Source organism: Coturnix japonica, chromosome 3 (assembly GCF_001577835.2).
Source record: "Coturnix japonica isolate 7356 chromosome 3, Coturnix japonica 2.1, whole genome shotgun sequence".
Taxonomy (NCBI): Eukaryota; Metazoa; Chordata; class Aves; order Galliformes; family Phasianidae; genus Coturnix; species Coturnix japonica.
Genome location: NC_029518.1, coordinates 61,639,761 through 61,658,848, shown reverse-complemented (window position 1 = coordinate 61,658,848; position 19,088 = coordinate 61,639,761). Strand labels below are relative to the sequence as shown.

Below are 19,088 nucleotides of genomic sequence, written 5' to 3'. Positions count from 1 at the left end.
ATGGGTCTGCTGCGAGCTTTTGTCTTGGTCTTCCTTTTCCTGGAGTGAGTGTTTGTAGCACAAGTTGCACAAGGGATGCTCCTATAAGGGTACAAATGACCTAAGTGTGTTGTGTACGGCCGCTCTCCAGCTCTTCCCAAGTGGCAGGAACACCTCTGTGATCTGCTGTGATGGATGAGCCAGCAGCAGTGTAGCTCGGCTGTTCTGGGGCAGGGTTCCTGCTGCAGCTCAGGATTCGGAAGCAATTAGGATCTGATTAATTTTATTTATTTATTTAAATGACTCGAGAATTGATGCGTTCCATCATTAGCCTTGCTCCCACTCAAAAACTGAACTACTGCAGTCGCTAGAGGAAATCTTGCAACCTATATGCCATTTGTTCTGAATGAGTGTCTTGTTCTCCTTTTTTTTCTTTACTGGTAGCCAGGTACAGGAAGATGGCTCTTCAGGATTGTTATTTTAGATGTCAAGATCTCACGGTGAAATCAAATTGGAATGTCTTATAGAAGTGATAATAAAATAAACATAAAAATGAAGAGTCTGAACTGAAAGGCTTTGTTTGTGGCTGTTTCTTTTCATTTTACGTTTGTCATCTTACTTTAAGCTGACCTCTGCAGTGGCAACGATTCATTAGCCGTTCTCCTCCAGGAGTTTCCTAAACCCATAAGCCATGGCTCCGCAGCACCGTCCTGTCTCACAAAGCTTCGTTGCCTGGCTGCAGGGCTCTTGACTTACTCCACTATATCTCCCAGCCCAGTAATGAGCCTTTCCTACAGAAATATTGTTGACACATGACCTGCAGGATGTGGCTTGTAGTAGAGACTGAGAGTTATGACAGTCATGTTCCATATTTTGTATTTCCATACAAACATAAAATATAACCGCGCTGCTACTTGGAAATTGTTTTAAAAATAAATGTGTCAAAGCAATGAAAAGGCTTTCTTAAAAAAATCAGGGGGATTTTTATGGTAAAGTGCTTTCATGGTAAAGAGTTTTTAAGTGCTTTGGCTGAGCAGAGGTTTGTAACTGAGGAAAAATGTCTTCACTGTGATTTTATTTCATTTGGTTCATGTGCACCTCAAGGAACTGTAATTGTGTCGGTGACCTACTCCAGCTGAAAGGGCTGTAGTGCAGTAAGATTGATTAACTGCTGCCTGAAGAAATCATAGTTTTCTGTTACTTTCTTTCTTTAGTCTTAAATATTTTATGGGAATACAGACAAATTTTTGTGACGAATGTGTGGTAAAACATTTCTGACGTCGAATGCCGGAGCAAAAGTCATAAATAAATCTCCCTTTCGCTTTCTTTACATTACGGATGTGTGAGTCTTTGTCATAATTACATGTGCCAGTCTGAGATTTAAACGCATTACACTTTATACACTTGACTTATGAAATGCGCATTAGTCTTTGAGGAGGTGGGACAAACCTGACACTTCCTCATGTAGCACAGATACCATTCGATTTATGCAGTCCTCCCTTCATTCCAGATGGTTATTGATTACATAAATAAGTAGGTAATTTTTCTCTTTCAGAACTTTGCAGAAAATACTATGAATGAGCTCCTTGGCTGGTATGGTTATGATAAGGTTGAACTGAAAGATGGAGAAGATATTGAATTCAGGAACTACTCTGCAGATGGGGAAAGCCGCCAGCACATTTCTGTTCTCAAAGGTAATGAGACTTAATGTTTCTGTATTCGTGCAAAGAAGAATTAATATCTTGACCTGTCTGAATTGGTGTGGGCTGGAAAACGTGTTCTTGCTTTGTGGTTGATTTATGAAAATATCTGAGAGTGTCTCCTGGTAAGAGGAATCCAATAGGGTACAGGAAAAATCACTTAACTAAGTTGCTGTTAGTAGGCACTTAGTAACACGTTTTCATGAATAATACCTTTTGTTAATCAGGTGAAAGTCACGTACCAAAAAGCTGCTCACCGCTGGATAAAGAGAGAGCAGACGCTCTCTCTTCTTAGTGGTTTGGATTTAAGGAAACCCTTTTGCTTTCAAAACAAAGGCTTTGGCCCAAGGCTTTTTAAAATGCCCGTAGGTGTTGAGCTGGAATATTCACGATGCTTGCAAGAATCATCATCAACGCTCATTACAGGCTCCTTAGCCGTGTTTATAGTAGGCTGTGTCCTGCAAGTGCTTAGAAGTTCTCAATTTGGGGCACTGATGGATCTTGATGCAATGAAACACAAAATTACTCAACGTGCAAATTATGAGACTCGACTTTCTGTTGAGCTGCTCAGTTGCTGCCTTCTGATGCCTCAACCCCAGCCGGTAGGTAGGGAGTTGTGGTCAGAGGGAAATGAGAGCAGAGTGCTGCTGGATCTTGGCTTTCCCAACACGATTTTCTCATAGATGGGGTAAAAAGGGGAAATGGCAGAAGCTGTTGTGCTTTTGCAGCTCCGGTTGTCACTGTGTTTGTGGCTGGCAGTGTATGGGCTTGCTTTCTGGTAGCAGCGCTGTATTCAATGAGTGCAGCAATTAGTGCTGAGACCAGAGAGACCAGCTCTGAGGGCAGAAACAAAGGTGGAAATTAGAGGTATGCTGAACCAGTGTAACTGTGTTTAAAGTGAAAATTCACATCTTGTTAGCTGTACAGTTACAATGGTGATCAATATTTCTATTTCATTGAAAATACACTGTTGTTGAGCCACCTTCAAAGAAACTTGTTCCTTTGGAGCAGTAGGATTAATTTATTTGTGCCTTAATCAATAGATCTTTTATTGAATTATTTGCGGCTCCAAGTCTATGCCTAATGAAATCTGTGACATGCTTTTCTTTATAGGAACATGATATAAATCATATGTTTTATGTAGCAAACAAAGATGTCGAATAGCTGTGCCAGGTAGAGATTTTCAATGTATGCAGTCTGTCGGAGAGAAAAAAAAGCATGTTTCTTTCTCTGAGGGATGGGAGGAGAGACAGTGATAAGAGTTAAGTCCTACCCCATAGATACGTGAGGTGCATTAGAGGAATTCCTATAAATACGAATCCAAAGGTGCTTTGGGATTAAAGAATTAGAACCATAACTGTCATCATTTTATGCACACTTTATTTTAATTTAAATATTTTATTCCTTTCTTTAAGACCTTTCCACTGCTGTTACTCATCATATTATAGAGAAATAGGAATTGTTTTATTTTTCAACCTATGCATCTAAGAAATATATTTGTCATGCTGTACAACGTGTTGTTTGTGTTTTACAGAAAATTCTTTGCCAAAACCAAAATTACCTGAGGACAGTGTTATTTCACCATATAATATAAACACGAGCTACCCAGGGCTTGCCACGGGAAATGGACTTTCAGACTCACCAGCAGGGTCAAAGGATCACGGGAATGTACCTATTATTGTCCCATTAATTCCGCCACCTTTCATAAAGCCACCAGCAGGTAAATCCTCATTTTAAAATGTTGGTTGTCATTGACATAGGTCTTAAATTGCTGGGTTATGGCTTATCTGTAAGTGTGCTCTAGTAACCAGTCGCGGTGAACTTCAAGGTAGATTGGGGGATGATGTTCTTTGATAGTACTCTTGAAAGACAATTGCAGATGCAGTGCCAACAGACAGTCTCTCCTGCTGCTTGTGACAGTCTGTGTGGTGGATTGTACTTCCTCAGCGCTTCAGCAACATCTGCTTTAAAAAAAAAGATGATATTGTTTTGATGAATAAAGCCCTTAAGTAAATTAATGAAAGATGATTAAATTAAAAATAGGCTCCGGGAGGGAAACAGTGAAAGAGACAAAGCCATCAAATCAGTATCGCGTCGCTCTTTATGTCAGGTTAACAAGCTCATCCTGGGAAAACTGTCTCTTGGTTCCCATTGAAGTCCCTGACCATCGTCTCTTGAGGGTTTATTATCATCTTAACTCTGCCTGGGAGACTGCACCAAAATGTTTTACGTTTTCATTAGACTTATCAGGGGTGATTTCATAACATGCCATTGCTCAGAGTTTGTGTGAGAGATGATTTATTCTGCTCAGCATGCTGCTTACCATAATCCGTGAGAGTAACCTGTAGAGCTCCACTAGGGTGATTAATTGCCACGTTATTGTCTGCTGTTGTACGTGGCACAGTAATTGCTGAAGTAAGGTAGCAATGGGCTCAGTCCTTCTTCTGCAGATGTCCCTGGGTGTCTGAATTCTCAGGGTGACCTGCAGCACTCACTGGAGGTGCTGGCCTGGAGGGAGCAGCTTTGTGGCACTGTCCTGCAGGTTGTGAGGACATTTCTCTGGAGGCAAAGCTGTGCACGGGGCTTGGTGCCACACTCAAGGTGGTTGGTAATTGTAAAATACTGGTGGGTCCAACAAAGGCTTTCCTGTTGATAGCGACGTGACAGATACAGTGGCCCCTCCCAGGTTATTTTGATGCCATTGAGTTTTTTTCTCTAAAGAAGTGTACTAATATGCTCTGTGCAATTTTCAGATGTTACCCAATATTCACTCTCTGCCAAAGACTTTTCATCTATTTTATATGATATTTGCTAATTACTAAAGCTATTTGGGCCCATTCCTGCAGCCTTTACACTGCTAAAGATCTCGGGCCATATGGGCTGGATCCTCAGCTGTTGCTGATTTGGCCCAAAAGCTTTAATCAAGGGCTTGTATCATCCCAAACTATTTTCTCCCCCCAATCTGAGTCATGAATGAATCCAGAATGTTGAATTTGTGGTACGTGGATGCAAGGCTATAACATGCATTGTGCAAACTGCCACAGTGACTGGATTTTTATGACATCAAATAGGCAGAAGGAGATGGAACAATGAAGTAGAAATACAAATTACTGCAACAGTAGTTAAGTGGGCATGGGAACCTTAGCCAAGTCAACTGCTTTCTGTTCTTTGCCCATCCACCTACCATGTGTAATCCTGTGTTCAGATGTACCAGTCAAGGTAGCACACGCACACAAGGCTTTTCATAGGTATTTTCCATCTTCAGGTTTTTACTTCTTTAGTTCATAAAGAAAATAATTGTTTTGCTCACATAAAGGATGTGAATGCATAATTTCTGCCTTCTCTGACTTTATCCCGTGATTAGTAATGAGCGCTAGATTACCATGACTTCTGAGCAAATGAATGTATTTATCTCACCTTTGTTTTAGAGAGCAGAGTTTGGAAAGTCTGGAGGGGGTGGAGAACCACAGCCTTTGTGGGTTTTGCAGTAAGCACCGGTAGTAATTGTCGTGTTTTATCTTAGGGCGTAGGAGCCCTAGTCGTGATCACCCCAAAGAGCCCGCAGTACAGTGTCAGGCAAGAAGCAACGGGTGAATACAAGCAGAAAAGGGAGTACAAAGGAACTGGGAGAGCCCGTGTGCAAGTCAGTGGTGTTGGCACCGCACTTTGACACCATTTTTTGGGCACTACATCAAAGCAGAGAACTTCAGAGTGATGCAAAGCTGGGCAAGAATAACCGTGGGGATGTTTTCCCCCCTTTTCTAGCATATGGGACAAACTAGGGAGCAGCACAAAGGCGCTTATTTGCATCATGTCGGCAAATGGAAAGTTGTAAGTGATTGCTAAAGCTGAAAGTCAGCATTCTCAGTGTGGCTGGGACAGTCTGTGAGTGACCTGCTGAAAGAACAAGCACAGCTTATATTGGCAGAGTTAATAAAGAAAGAAAGGGGACAGAAGGGAGCAGGCAGAGAGAAGACTTCAAGGTTAAAATACTGGGCAGAGAAAGGGATCTTTGAAGCATGTTTTGCATGGATAGGCTTAATGCAGTGGTACAGAACACAACAGAGAGAAAAGCAGGTAGTGGTACACTGCAGTGACTGAGACATGAGGTGCTGAGAATTGGGATGAGCTCAGTCTTTGGGGAAAGCTTTGGGTGTTGTTCAGGGAAAAAGTTAACAGGATAAAAATCTAGCTCAAAAGAGGGTGCCCACAGATGAAAATGGTATTTAAATTGTGAACCTGAAGGACGGGAAAGATGATGGCGCAATCCACCGTTACTAAGCAAATAATACAGAGTGAAAACTCAAGGAAAAATTATTATTAAGACTTTAATTCTTGCCATATTGCTTTTGAACTGAAGGGTCAGCACCCATAAAGAAGTGTCAGAGGGACAGGCAGACGCAGTCATTTGGACAGCAGAGCAATGATCTGGAGAGGATAAGCAGATCCAAGAAACAGCCACAATGAGTTATTAGTTGAATAATTTTTGAAGATAAGATTCTAAGAAGTAAGAGGGAGAAGTGAAAGAGCAAAGCACTGGGGATGCTCACAGGAGCCTGAAGGGAGAAATAAGAGACATACTCTGTGAAGTGCACTGATGTAGCAATTGCAAAGGTAGAAAAATCACTGGGGGAAGACATATCTTTCCAAGGAGAGGGATATGATTCTTAGTATCAGCAACAGCCACCAGCTGAGGAAGGAGCACTTGTCCTGATCTATGTCTGGGAAGCAGTCAGCAAATATTTCAGCAGATTAGATCTTCCATGAGCCTGCTGGAAACCATTGAGTAGTATCCTATCTACACTCATATTTTAAATGAACAGGCTAAAACTTCAAATAGGTAACAAAATTATCTTTTTTCCCTCCTATTTATTTTATATATATGATTTTCCCTCCTGTTTATTTTACAATATATATTTATACATTATTATTATTATTATTATTATTATTATTATTTTCTTTTAAAAACCAGGTGATTTTGAGCAGCATTACTACAATACATCTCCAGACAATGTTTCAGTCAAATAATATGTTAGGTAAAATTTGCTTATACAATCCTAGGAAACACTGGAGTGTCTCCTGACCAAATATAAACAGATATAGGTATAAAGGTGATGTACCCCAAGCTTATACCCAGACAAGCTGAGATGAATGCATGGGCCCTATGTGAATCATGGAACATCTACAGGCTAAGGTTGTGGCCCATGTGTGGAAGTTATACATTCCTCTCTGACGGAGCTGCTGACACCACCAGGCAGGTATGCCGTGATCTGGCAGAAGTCATATTAAAACAGGTTTTATTAGTCAACGTCAGTGTCTGACTTGCATTTGGAGGTAGATACAGAACCAGTGCAGCCTCCAGTATGCTGCTTTAATGAATAGTCTTCTGGTGGCTGATCACCGTTCCTCCTTGCTGCCTCCACTAGTTGCAGCAGTTTGATGGCAGCAGCAGGTCTTGTGTAATCTTCATGCATTAGTCTCAAGTGCAGTCCATTGCAGCAAACTGATATTTCTGCTTGGTGTTAGAAGAATCTTGCTTTCTGCAAAGCAGCCTAAAGAAAGTATTGTTTTCTTTGCTCAGAAATGGCTAGGAAAAGACATGCAGTAGCCAGGAATGATCTGAAAATGAAAATACCTCCACGGTTGTGCAGGTCGTAGTGATCAGTACCAACCATCCTAACTTGTGTCCTGAGGTCCTCAGTGCCAGGGAGGAAATCTGTGAGGGTGCTGGGTGACTCTGCCCTTTCAATCAACCGCTGTGGCTGTCTGTTGTGGATGCAGGGCAGCTGAGGTCTAGTCTGCTTGATTTTAGAAGAATGCAAAAGTAGAATGCAAGAAACTCTTTAAATGCAGTCAGGAGCATGCTTCCTCCTTCCTCGCACCTGCTGCAGGATGCGATGTCTCCATTTCCTGGTCCTTGGTTTATTTTCCCTTGAGAGCCTTGTGGCAGTGCTTTGGTAGAGGAGGATGACTGCTGTTTGGCCTGGCTTTCGAGAAAAGGCATCAAGCACAAGTGTTCCCTCCCCCATGTAGGTGCAGTGTACAAATTACATCTGTTATCCACAGCGCTGCAAATGAGTCCCTGCTGTGCAGCACTGCCAGGGGGTCACTGCCAGAAGTACTTCCAGTACTGCATCCCTTATAGTACAGGCAAGGAAATGGCACATTCAAAGACTAAAAAGAGTAATGAGGTACTTTATAGAAAGGAATGAGTGATTTTCTGTGTTATAGCTTAACATAATTTTAGAATCAGGGTTTACAATCCTTTGTACATGTAGGTGCACATGAATAACTTGGTGCATCAGCCATACAACACGTGGGATTCAGCAGAGTCCCTGCCTCAATGCTCTGGAGCTGCATGCTGTAAACTCTATCAATATTTAAATTATATTGGAGGGATCTGGAAGCATAAAAGATTTTTAAATGGTAGTTAGCAGGGCAGTAAAGCCGAATCCTGTGATTATCTGTCTGAATTCACCAAGGAATTGGTTCTACGACTGCATTACCAAGAAGTCTTATTCCAGGCAGAGCCCAGTAGCAATTTCCCTTAAATAAAGACCATATTATCAGATCTAATTAAGCCTATATATTGTGGAGACTTTAATTTTACTGCACTCTGGATCCTTTTTCTGTATTTTCCAAATCTTATTCCAGTTTACAATTTCTGTAACTGCAGGCTTAGCTCTCTAATAAAGACGACCACAACCCAACACTTAGAGTCACTACTCTTCAAACACTACCTTTTGTTTATGGTTTGAAACATCATCAGATTTATACTGATTGTAGAGTTTTAGTGCCTGTGTTTTAAGGTGTCAATATCTGCTCATATGCCTGCCCTATATAGCCCACTATTGACACCTTTTGCTCTCTGTGGAGTGTTTCCTTTGTGCTACAAGGAAGTATACTTGTACTTAATGCATGTACTTCAATAGCATATATTAAAAATGCACAGGGAATTCCACCTCCATTAGTGAAAATATGTGCTTTTTTTCTTTGGTGTTTCAAACCTGCCTTCGAGCTGGTTTTTATTTGGTTCAGCATTCAGTTCTTACTGAACTATGCATGAAAACACGCCTCAATGTAAACACAGAAAACATAGGCAAGTTGTGGTTCCCCAAATGGTTATTTGAAAGAGGTGGGACACTTGACTTTTTTAGTGGTGTAGCAGACTTTAAGAGACTCTTCTTTGTTTTATGGACCTCTTGAGATATTTCTGTGGTTATGGCTGCAAAAAGCTTTCTGTTGTAAGCCCTATTTTTTAATCTTCGTCTCACAATTACTTTTTCCAAAGAACTTGTTATCACTTGAGTTTGTCACAAAGCCCACCTATTTAGAGGATCAGCGCTGAAGTACTATAACAAAGGGTTCTGTGGAATTATTGCATGAGTTATGTTTGTTCATTTTTAAAATTTAAGTTTAATCAGATAAACTATCTTGGATATAAGAAAAATGATGGGAACAGTGCTTCTGCCTCTCTTGGGAGCATCTGCCTCAGGAACTGCTTTGGATTAACAAAATCTGAACACATGCTGCTTGGTCTTCATCAGTGAAAAGTCAGTTTCAGGAGAGCCAATTGATAACTCAGAGCTAACAACTCTAATTTAGTTGCCAACAACTAAATAAGGCATTAGATCAGGCTGCCCAGGGCCCCAACCAGCCTGATCTTGAACACCTCCAGGGATGGAGTATCCACAGCTTCTCTGGGCAGCCTGTGCCAGTGCCTCACCACCCTCTGAGTGAAAAATTCTGTCCAAACATCTCATCTAAATCTCCTGTCTTTTATTTTAAATCTGTTCTCTATTGTCCTATCCTATGAGGTATACCATTTATCTGGTCACCAACTGGATGTAGTACTGACCACATCCTTCAGTCTGTGACCATCCAACCAGTTCTTAATGTATGCAATGGTTTACCCTTCAAATCCATTTCTTTTTCAATTCTGTGATTGAGGATGTGGTGCAGCACTATGTCAAAGGTGTTGCCTTCGACATCAGTTACCCTTCCTTCATCCACCAATGCCACCACGGTCATAGAAGGCCACCAGATTGATCAGCTATGATATTCTCTTGGTGAAGCCATACTGGCTTTCACAGATCACTTCCTCATCTCACATGTGCCTTAACAGTGTCCAGGACGATAAGTGGGATCCAAACTCCCACTGTCAAGTGCCGTGCAGTGGGGTGGAAACACATGGTTAAAAAAGAAAAGAAAAGAAAAAAGAAACAGTAGTGGTGATGCCTGGGTCTGATAGCTGCAGAAGAAGGAAACTCACATGCCAGGAGAAGTTGGGCTGTAGGAAGACATCCAGGAGAATAAGCTGCTGAAATATTTCTATATCAAGTGACAGACACAACTGCAGCCAAGGACAGATTCCACGCAGATTCACTTGCTTTGAGATCTCTGCCCCAGACCCTGCATCCTTGTGGTCTTCTGCTCACCATCACTGTTTCTGTACTATAGGTGGGCACCTTCAGGAGTAATTTTTTCTTGCTGGAACAATTGAACATCTCCTTCTGAATTCCTTGTAAGCAAATATGGAAAGTAAGGTTTAGGAGCACCTGTCCAGGGATCATCATAATCTTTAGAATGAGAGCTCTGTCTGCATTTAGTGTTTCTGGATTCGTTAAAATAGAATTAAAGTTGAAAATGCATATCAGAGAGTTCAAAACAGTATTAGCAGAATACTGCAGTCTTAAAGTTCGTAAACTGATTGGGATTTAACTCCAGAATTGCAGGGATTTTAGGATCAGCCTTCTAAGCACTGCAGGCCGTGCTGGTTTGCCTAGATAAAGGGACAGAGCTATCCATGATGGATATGCTCTATTGTACTCTTTGCCTTCCTCCCCTTCTCTCCACCTCTCCAAATTATGGTTCCATATAAGATCGATTAGTCTAAACTGCTGCTCATTGGCTTTAAGAGGAACAATTTTCTGCAGCTCCTCCACACTGGTTTGAAAGGGGAAAAAAACAACACCAAACATTCTGCTTAATTAAGACCTAAAGAGGCGGTGCAAACTTTTGATGATTAATTGGAGCATGCTTTAGACTGATGCATATTTAGTTATTATAATGTGATAATTTTATCTTGTTATACAAACTGCTCCCTTTGGGAACATGATTTAACACTGCAAACACACCATGTTTATTGCATTGTTCATTATGAAAAATACACAGGCAAAAAACCACAATGAGATGTATCTGAATAGTATCTGTGCTGTGGGTGCAGGGAGTGCTTCTTTCACCTGTAATGATACAACCCAGAGGCACTAAAAGCAAGGCATTTCAACTCCCACAGTAGTTCTTCCTATGAAGCTTTGTATGAAGACTGGAGAACTCACAAAAGAAGAGGCTGGAAATTCAGGTCTTGTGCTGTATATAGAAGGAATATGCCTTCCTCTTACCTGAGGTGGTTGTAGGGAGTAGCAGTGCAGATATTCTGCCAGCTCCTCTTCATCCTACCTCTCACAGGTGTGACAAATCTGAGAACATACTCAGCACAGTACAAGGGCAGTTCATAAAGTTGCAAGCCCACAGGGAGAAAAAAATGCAGTTGATTAAGAAAAATTTGCTTTCACTTCAAAATGATTGTAAAATGATAGAACGGCTTGGGTTGCCAATTGCTAGGTCAAGCACTAGATCATATTGCCCAGGGCCCTGTCCAAACTGGCCTTGAGCACCTTCAGTGATGGGGCATCCATAACCCCTCTGGACAACCCATTTGAGCACCTCACCACCCTCAGATCTGTCCTAAGTCTTGCAAGTGTTATTTTTGTGCTTTAAACCGTGTGTCAGCCTAGCTATGTGAGTCCTGAAAGTGATGCTGAATGATCTTCATCAACAGAGCTGCTCCAGCAAGCTTGTATGATGGACATGGGCATGCTGTCGGGGTGAGCTCATGTCACTCAAGTTGATATGCACAGCGAGGCTACCAGCAAAGTTTATCTGTGTATACAGGAGAGCATTGCTGATGTAGTACACCAGTGCAATTATTGTGAATCTGCTTTCTTAGTGCAGACCTGGCCTAAAAGAGTTCAGAAGAAAGACTCAGGATGCAGTCTCAAGCTACTCCATTTGAAATTCCCCACTGCCCTGCATTCTTGTCCCGGGTTTTTCTTGCTGAGTGTTGCAGATACTGGGATTTGATACATTTTCCTGAAAGAAGGACGAGAGTCTGGTAAAGTGATTTTTAAAGAATTTGGCCATAAGAAACAAAGGTCTGTGAAAAAGTGAGAGTAGTCTTGAATGGTAGATTTGAGTTACTGAGTTTGTGTTTGGGAAGATTGCAATTAAATCACTGGCCTTTGGCTTTTCTTATTTCACACAATCTTAATGGATTTTTAAGCTTATTGCTTCCTAGTGCAATGGACTGCAATAGTAGAAGTACATGGACTATTACTTTTCTGTTAACATAGCAGTCCTCTTTTCCGGTCACTAAGCTTAATGCTCTGTAGTGAAACACCCCTCAAGTGCTTTCACAGCTTCTGCTTGGATCCTTGCTGCAACCAGTGTCAAGAAGGAAAGCACACTGCCTGATCTGGACCATTATGGTTGTCCACATCTGTCACCCACACACCCTGCTTTATCAGCCATGGGGCATGGCTCTGTACCAATCGTGAATGGGCACTTCAGTCTGCTGTTCTCAGCTTCACTGGAAGCTAAAAGAAATGAGTTGGTTTTAGAGCCAATTCTCCCCTCTCAGGCTGCACAGAACTTTCGTTGATGCTCCACAGAGAATTGGTCATATGATACTGGAAGTTTTCATCTGATGCATTGCATTACAAGAAGATGCAATTGCATCAAAAATTTGCATGTCCTCTACCCCCTTCTGAAGTACTGCTGTTTGCTGGCTGCTTTACGTGGCTATATGAAGTTCATTCTCATGTTGCAGTGTTCCTATGCCTTATTAATGGAAGAGGCGCCTACTTTTATTATTGCTGTTACTATACTTCTGTATATCAGCTGTCTTTTCCTGGAGGTGCAGGGAGCAGCTAGAGGTAGATGGATGGTCAGTTTCTGCTGGTTTATTGACTGTCAGCTCCATGGATCACGTACTAAGTGATGCTGCTCCAAAGGGTTCTCCTTGAGGTAGTAACAAAGTTCTGCAGAGCACGAGGGGACCACAGCTTTACTAAGCAGGTGCCTCTCTCTGCCACTGCTCTTCTTCTTGCCCGTGTCTGTATTAAAGGGAGCCTATGGCAAAAGGAGGTGGGTTGAGCTTTACTCTCCTGCATAACCTAATGCAGGGAAGTTGTGATGTGGCCTTTCCCTTTAAACATTTGCTGCTGGGATGCTCTTTAACTGAAACTGAACAATGTTGTGATCATTCTGATCATCCTCAGGAGGCAGTCAGTGTGTGTCAGTGGTGAGGAGTTGAATGGTAGCTGATGTATCTCCGCTGTTAAGCTGTGCATGAAAACTGGGAATCCCCAGTGACAGAGCTCTGTGCTTCTCCTTTAGGTCTATGCCCACAACAAAGCCTACTTCAAAACAAGGTGCTCCAGCACCTACTTGGCCAGTGAATTCTCTTTCAGCTCTGTAATTTTCCTTCCTCGTCAATGACAGTTATTCTCACCAGTAACAAGGCTGTTAGAAAGTTATCTCTGGTAGATCTTCCACTTTCTGGAGATAAAATACTTCTTGTCAGTAGGAGAATATATGTTGGTGTTATCTGAAACAAGGGGTTGCTGGCTGTTTCCTCTGGCTCATGGGAGATTCACTTGTCATGGTGTGTTCAAAGGGCAAGTTCAGCATGTAAGGAATGGCTTTATTTTGGTGCAAACACAGCTGAATCAGGGCTCCTTTGTGAAAGCTTGGTTAAGATAAGAATGGAGAGAAACGCTGCTGTGCCCTGCTGGGATAGTTAACTCCAAGCTGGTGCAGGGAGGTGCTTGCAGACCTCTTTACCCTTTGTATAGCTGCTGGTTATTTTGTCCAAATTGTTGTGATTTCCCTTGATGTGCAATATATTACAGCATTTATAGTATTGGCAAATCCTGCTTTAAAGAGCGAATGATAAAATGCATTAAGTGCAAATCTATGTTACAACTTAGCCTTAAATACAGCTTTAAAGGTAGACAGTCTGATTAAAACTAAAAAGGTCATTTTTTTTAACGTTGTACAATTTTATTTGTAGCGATAAATCATAACACAATTTGCAGAAGGAAAAAAAGTTATTAAACTGGCAATATTTATTCCGTTAAGGTGAATAAAATGCAGCACGTACTTCTGAGTTATGAGAGCCGGGGAAAGGAGCCAAATCACTCCGCTAAAAATTAGTTTGCCAATAATTTTACAGAACGATGACAGCGTAGCTTCGAAAACAAATCCTTTATAGGGAAATGGGATGGCTGCATGACAGACTCTCTGAGCCATGAATTCTCTGCTGCTCAGGGATGAGGCGCTGCTTTAACAATTAGTCTTCAGGGACTTTTTTTTTTCCAGCATTTAGACAATGGCAGCTGCCTGTAACTGAAAGGTCATGCTGTACAATAGAGTGGACATCAGAACTGAAGAATTCTGGGATTTAAGTCAAAAGATTCCTGCTAACTTGTGTCAGTCATCTGCCTAAGAGGCTTAACTATTCCCTGCCTGTGAAGTGGAGTAAAGATGATGAATGCGCAAGAACCTTGTTAGGACTTCTGCAGTCTTCCAGTTGTACACTTCAGAAGGCATACACCTCATATTTGTAGCACATTATTGAGAGGAGCTTGAAAGAGGCTCTGGATTCAGGCTTGGCTGATGAGCACAAAGACTGAGAAGTAACCTGGCAGACCTCACCAGTGCTGCATCTCCCTTCTTGCTCAAGCGTAGGTTTTGGGGACTGCTATATTCCAATGAAAGCTCCCATTTTGTACATCAGTCATTATTTCAAATCAACACTGCAAGGGGATCTTTCATTCCTTATTTAACAGAGAGCTTTTGTTAGAGACCTGCTTTGGTGTAGTACCACCCAGGTGCTTTTTGTCACCTGCTTGCTGAGCAGAATATCTGAAGTGCTCACTGCACAGGGCTGCAAGCAACAAGAGTGAGGCAGCAGGACTTATTAAGCCTCTGTTCTGGGTTGCTTATTTAGTAAAGATTTGTGCACCCTTGTACATGTAAAAAAACTCAAGACTTCCAGAGCTTTTCAGCAATGTACCATTTTTAAGCTAATTATCCTTTCCAGCCACCCTAGAAACTCTGCTAATCTATTGAGCTGGGTTGGCACAGGTCGCCAGCTGCCTGTGAACAAGCTGGTAGTGGCAGGCAGGCACATTTGTGTTCCCAAATGGTAAGGAGGTTAGAAATAAGATGAGCTGGTGCAGTTTGCGCTAAGAGTAAGTGTGCAGATGTCTGAGGAAGGTGTTTGCATCTCATGTAAACATTGTTCTTATATTTTTGTTGTAGAAGATGATGTGTCAAATGTACAAATAATGTGTGCCTGGTGCCAGAAAGTTGGAATCAAGCGCTATTCCCTGAGTATGGGAAGTGAAGTGAAATGCTTCTGCAGCGAGAAGTGCTTTGCAGCTTGCCGAAGAGCATATTTCAAGAGAAACAAGGTAAGAGAAATAAGGAAAGATGTAATCTGCATAGACATAGCTTTAACTGGCCCAGCCTGGGTCTCATTTAGCATCTAACAGAAGCTCCTTTCTTTTGTTTTCTGCTTCACCCAGTCCCTCACTTTCCATCTGTATCGTCTGTTGGACTGTCAGCTCTTTACTAACCTTGTTTCTTTCAGTTCCCTTCAGCTTGATGCTTGGGTTTTTTTAGAGAATCAGAGAGCTTAGATAAACATCAACAGGAGCTTACCAGTCCCAGTTTGGCCTCAGGGTTTCAGGATGGTTTCTGCACACACACCACTAAGAAAAGGCATCAAGCAGGTATAGGAGAGGGTGGCTGAGTGTGACAGCCTCAGCCTTACCAGGCAGTGGGAGCTGTGTCACCAAGTCCCATGGCAGTGAGATCATGGCTGTGCTTTTAAAACCTAAGTCTGGGTCCCATTATGGCAGAGGACACCTGCCTGATGCTAGTGAGCTGTAGTTTCACTCTTTTAAAGTGTACTGTGGCTCATAACATCATCATGGCTGCAAAATTCAGACACTATACATTTTTGGTTTGAGGTAAGCAATACTAGAACATCTAAAGTACCATGAAAACTCCTCCTACTCAATTCAAATTTAACTTAGTCTAAAATTAGAATGTAATCCTAATATTGAATGCCTACAAAAATTGCTGTAATCGCTGAAGTACAGTGCTTGAAAATGCCCTCTAGGTTGCTTCAGCAGCTGTCTTTCTACAGCAGTATGTGCTAAATGCCATTTACGGGAAAATAATGTAGGAATGCTGCAGCATTTGTAGTTGTTTTAAAAGTAACCGTGGCCTTTTGGGACTTACTAGTGCAAAAGGAGTCTTTGGATAGTCTTTATGGTCTTACAAATATTTATTATTCAAAAAATCCTTCAAATTCTGGCTTTCTAAGTGATACTGTTTTCCCTCATGCTACAAAACACTCAAAGCTTGCCAAGTTGCAACAAAATTCAGTTCTCCGAGTCTAGTATTCTAAATATGTGGGAATAACACATAAGTGCATGCAGATCCTAGAATCAAGATGCACTGTTACAACAAATTACCCTCCTTTAGAAATTTGGGTCACATCATCCTGTTGAAACAACAACAACAAAAAAAGTGCCTGAAGAATTAGGTTGCAAAAATCAGTAGAGTGGAATTTCAGTGGCAGTCTTGGAGAATCAAGCTCATAATGTCCACTGGAGCAGACAGGCAAGTTAAAGTCACGTGGAGCCTTCTGCCATGAGTGGTTCTTACATCCTTCTTTCTACATATGTAGAAGAGGGAAATACATGCTCTTAGGATGCTCTTCATTTCAGAATGAGCTTGCACATGTATACGTGCATGCATATGCAGTTCAATGTCTCTTAAAGTGTGTGAGACTCTGTGATGTAACAGGATCCAGATCACACTCAGATGATGTGCCCATGACTATGAGTCATAAGTTGGCATGAGTTATATACATAGGTAGCTCTGAAAGTAATGCCTCCCATTTATTTCCGTGGAAACAACAACAGATATACAAAGAGTATGATAACACTATTTAATAGAGGAAATTCTCAGCTGTGAAATGCTCTTTTTCAGCATAGTCACCACCATTAACTATGCATTTTCCCCAGCCATGAACAAGAACCTGCATGCCACGCTCATAAAAATCTGCATGGCTATCTGGAATGTGGCTTGTCTTTCATGTTGCTGTTGCCACTGCTGAAACGTGCCACCACCTCGCTGTGCTCACATCCACTGTTTGGTCTCCATCAGTGTTCAGCAAGCATCAATGAATGTCAATGGGTGCAATTTTTTCTGCATGGAGGAATTCAGTGACATGCATTTGCTTTATACACACTTCTGCATCAGATGCTATTGTGTCAGACTGCCCCTCTGCTGCCATCTGTCACACGACAACAGCATGGAATATTGGTGGGAAAGTTCACCACTACTGCTTTATGACTAACAGTCCACCTCTGACATTTTGGGCCAATGTAATAGAACAGGAGGTATTACTTTTGGAGCAGCCGTCATAGATTTTAAGAGTGAAAGGATTGCAAGTGATCCTAGTTAGGTGGTCCTATGTATACTGCAGTGATGAGCACCAGACAACACAGAAAACCTTGAGAAAGTACGACCAGTTGATGGTCTGTTATCTCTAATCTCATAGCCTAGATCCCGAAGTAGAAGGTTTAGGTCCCCTACTAAAATGAACACATATTAATATAAAGAATAGGTGTAGTTAAACCTGTTACTAAACCTTTAGTAGCAGGAATCAGTAGTAATAGTTTACAGCCATGATTTCAGTCACTCAGGCATCATATTGAACAAGTTCCCCATTACTGAAATTAGAATGAATTACCACTGTTCTCTGCTGAATGCCTTTTTGCCCTTGTATTTTGATGAGGGACAGCTGAGAGCATCCTATTCCCCCTGATTCCCTTTCCTATACCTCTATTAACTTCTGGAAGCTCAGCGGTTCTAGATATTTTCAGCACCTTTTATCCAGAAATGCATAGCATTCATTATTTTTGTATATACAAATAACAACAAGATTACATAGGATTGATGATATTGGTTGCTGTATTGTCTCTGCTTCAAAGAAAGCATGTGAATCAAATTTTCTCTGTCTCTTGCTCTTGTGATATTAACTATACAGAATCTGACCTAGCAAGGGAAATCCATAGCTACCCACTGCGTGTGTATTGATGTCATTAAATAATCAGGGGACAGAATATTTGGGAAATGCTGCCGTTAAATTAAAGCAGGATTGGGAAAATTCAGCAGACTCTCGTGCTTCTTATTTTGCACTTGACCTGTTAGTAAAAGAGCAGAGTGCTGAGGAACAAGATTGAAAGAACAAGGTTGCAATCGTTTCAGATTTAACCATTGACCTTTAATCTGTTATTGCTAGTCCAACAACATACCTGTCTCCTCCAGGAGCCTAATGCTTATTTATGTGTTTGAGAAGTTACACCGCTCCACACTTTCTCATTTTTCAAACGGAGGAGTGAAATAGTCACGTTTCACCTGCCTTATGTGTGTTTTAAACAGCAGACCTCTGCAACAATATGGGGTTGTATTAGGTTAAATATGTACAGCTGCTGCATTTCAGGGAGCTGATAGAACTTTGTGGTCACTTGGTTTAAGGCTTGAATTTCCTAATGGAGCATGCTGAGCTGTGCTCCCTCTCTCCCCCAGATGGGAAGTGCTGTGATAAGCACGCACTTACAATGATAGGACTGTTTGAACAGTACAGAATAAATCATTGCTCATGTCTCAAAATGCCACTAAATAACTCTGCCAATCGCGTATCCCTGAATGCCAATTACTGTGTTCAGAATTAGGGTTTTTGTAATCACCCTATAAACAGGCAGGAACAATGCACACCAATGTGGGATTGTCTTGAAGCACCCCCAGAGAGGAGCACAGTTGCCCCCAGAGCCCCAGGCTGGGTGGACAGTGGCTGCACCCAGCCCATGCTTCCTTCCCCAGCCCTCTCACAACACAGGTGTAGCAGCAGTGCCCCGGGCATTCAATGATTCAGGAAAGGGAACGTTTCATACTAATGTTTGTAATTGAGTAGATTTAAGATTAGGAGTCATTTTGATGCTCTCTTCCTAAGATATATAATTTTATAGACCAAGTAATATAAAGTTAAGTACCAAAGAGGCACATAAGGGCAAAAAGCGTTAGACCACCAAGTTTCAGAATATTAACTTTAAGGGGAACTATTGGATTCATAATTGGATCCAGTGAGTTTGAAGCCTGAAAAGATTAATTTTGAAATTAAGTTTATTGAATCAATGGGTCAGAAAACAAATTAATTATGACCAAATGGCCAAACCTTGCACGAGGACTGAATTCGTAGAGGTT

At 41.6% G+C, this 19,088-nt stretch overlaps 1 protein-coding gene across 2 annotated transcripts in view; it reads left to right on the top strand.

The window, feature by feature from the left end:
* SOBP (sine oculis binding protein homolog) overlaps nucleotides 1-19,088 on the top strand; it is a 98,478-nt gene that overhangs the window by 6,981 nt on the left and 72,409 nt on the right. For both annotated transcript variants that reach the window (XM_015858745.2, XM_015858744.2), the window contains exons 2-4: nucleotides 1,535-1,673; nucleotides 3,214-3,399; nucleotides 15,066-15,217. In XM_015858745.2, the coding sequence (XP_015714231.1) occupies nucleotides 1,535-1,673; nucleotides 3,214-3,399; nucleotides 15,066-15,217 (477 nt within the window). The remainder of the gene's footprint in view (nucleotides 1-1,534; nucleotides 1,674-3,213; nucleotides 3,400-15,065; nucleotides 15,218-19,088) is intronic.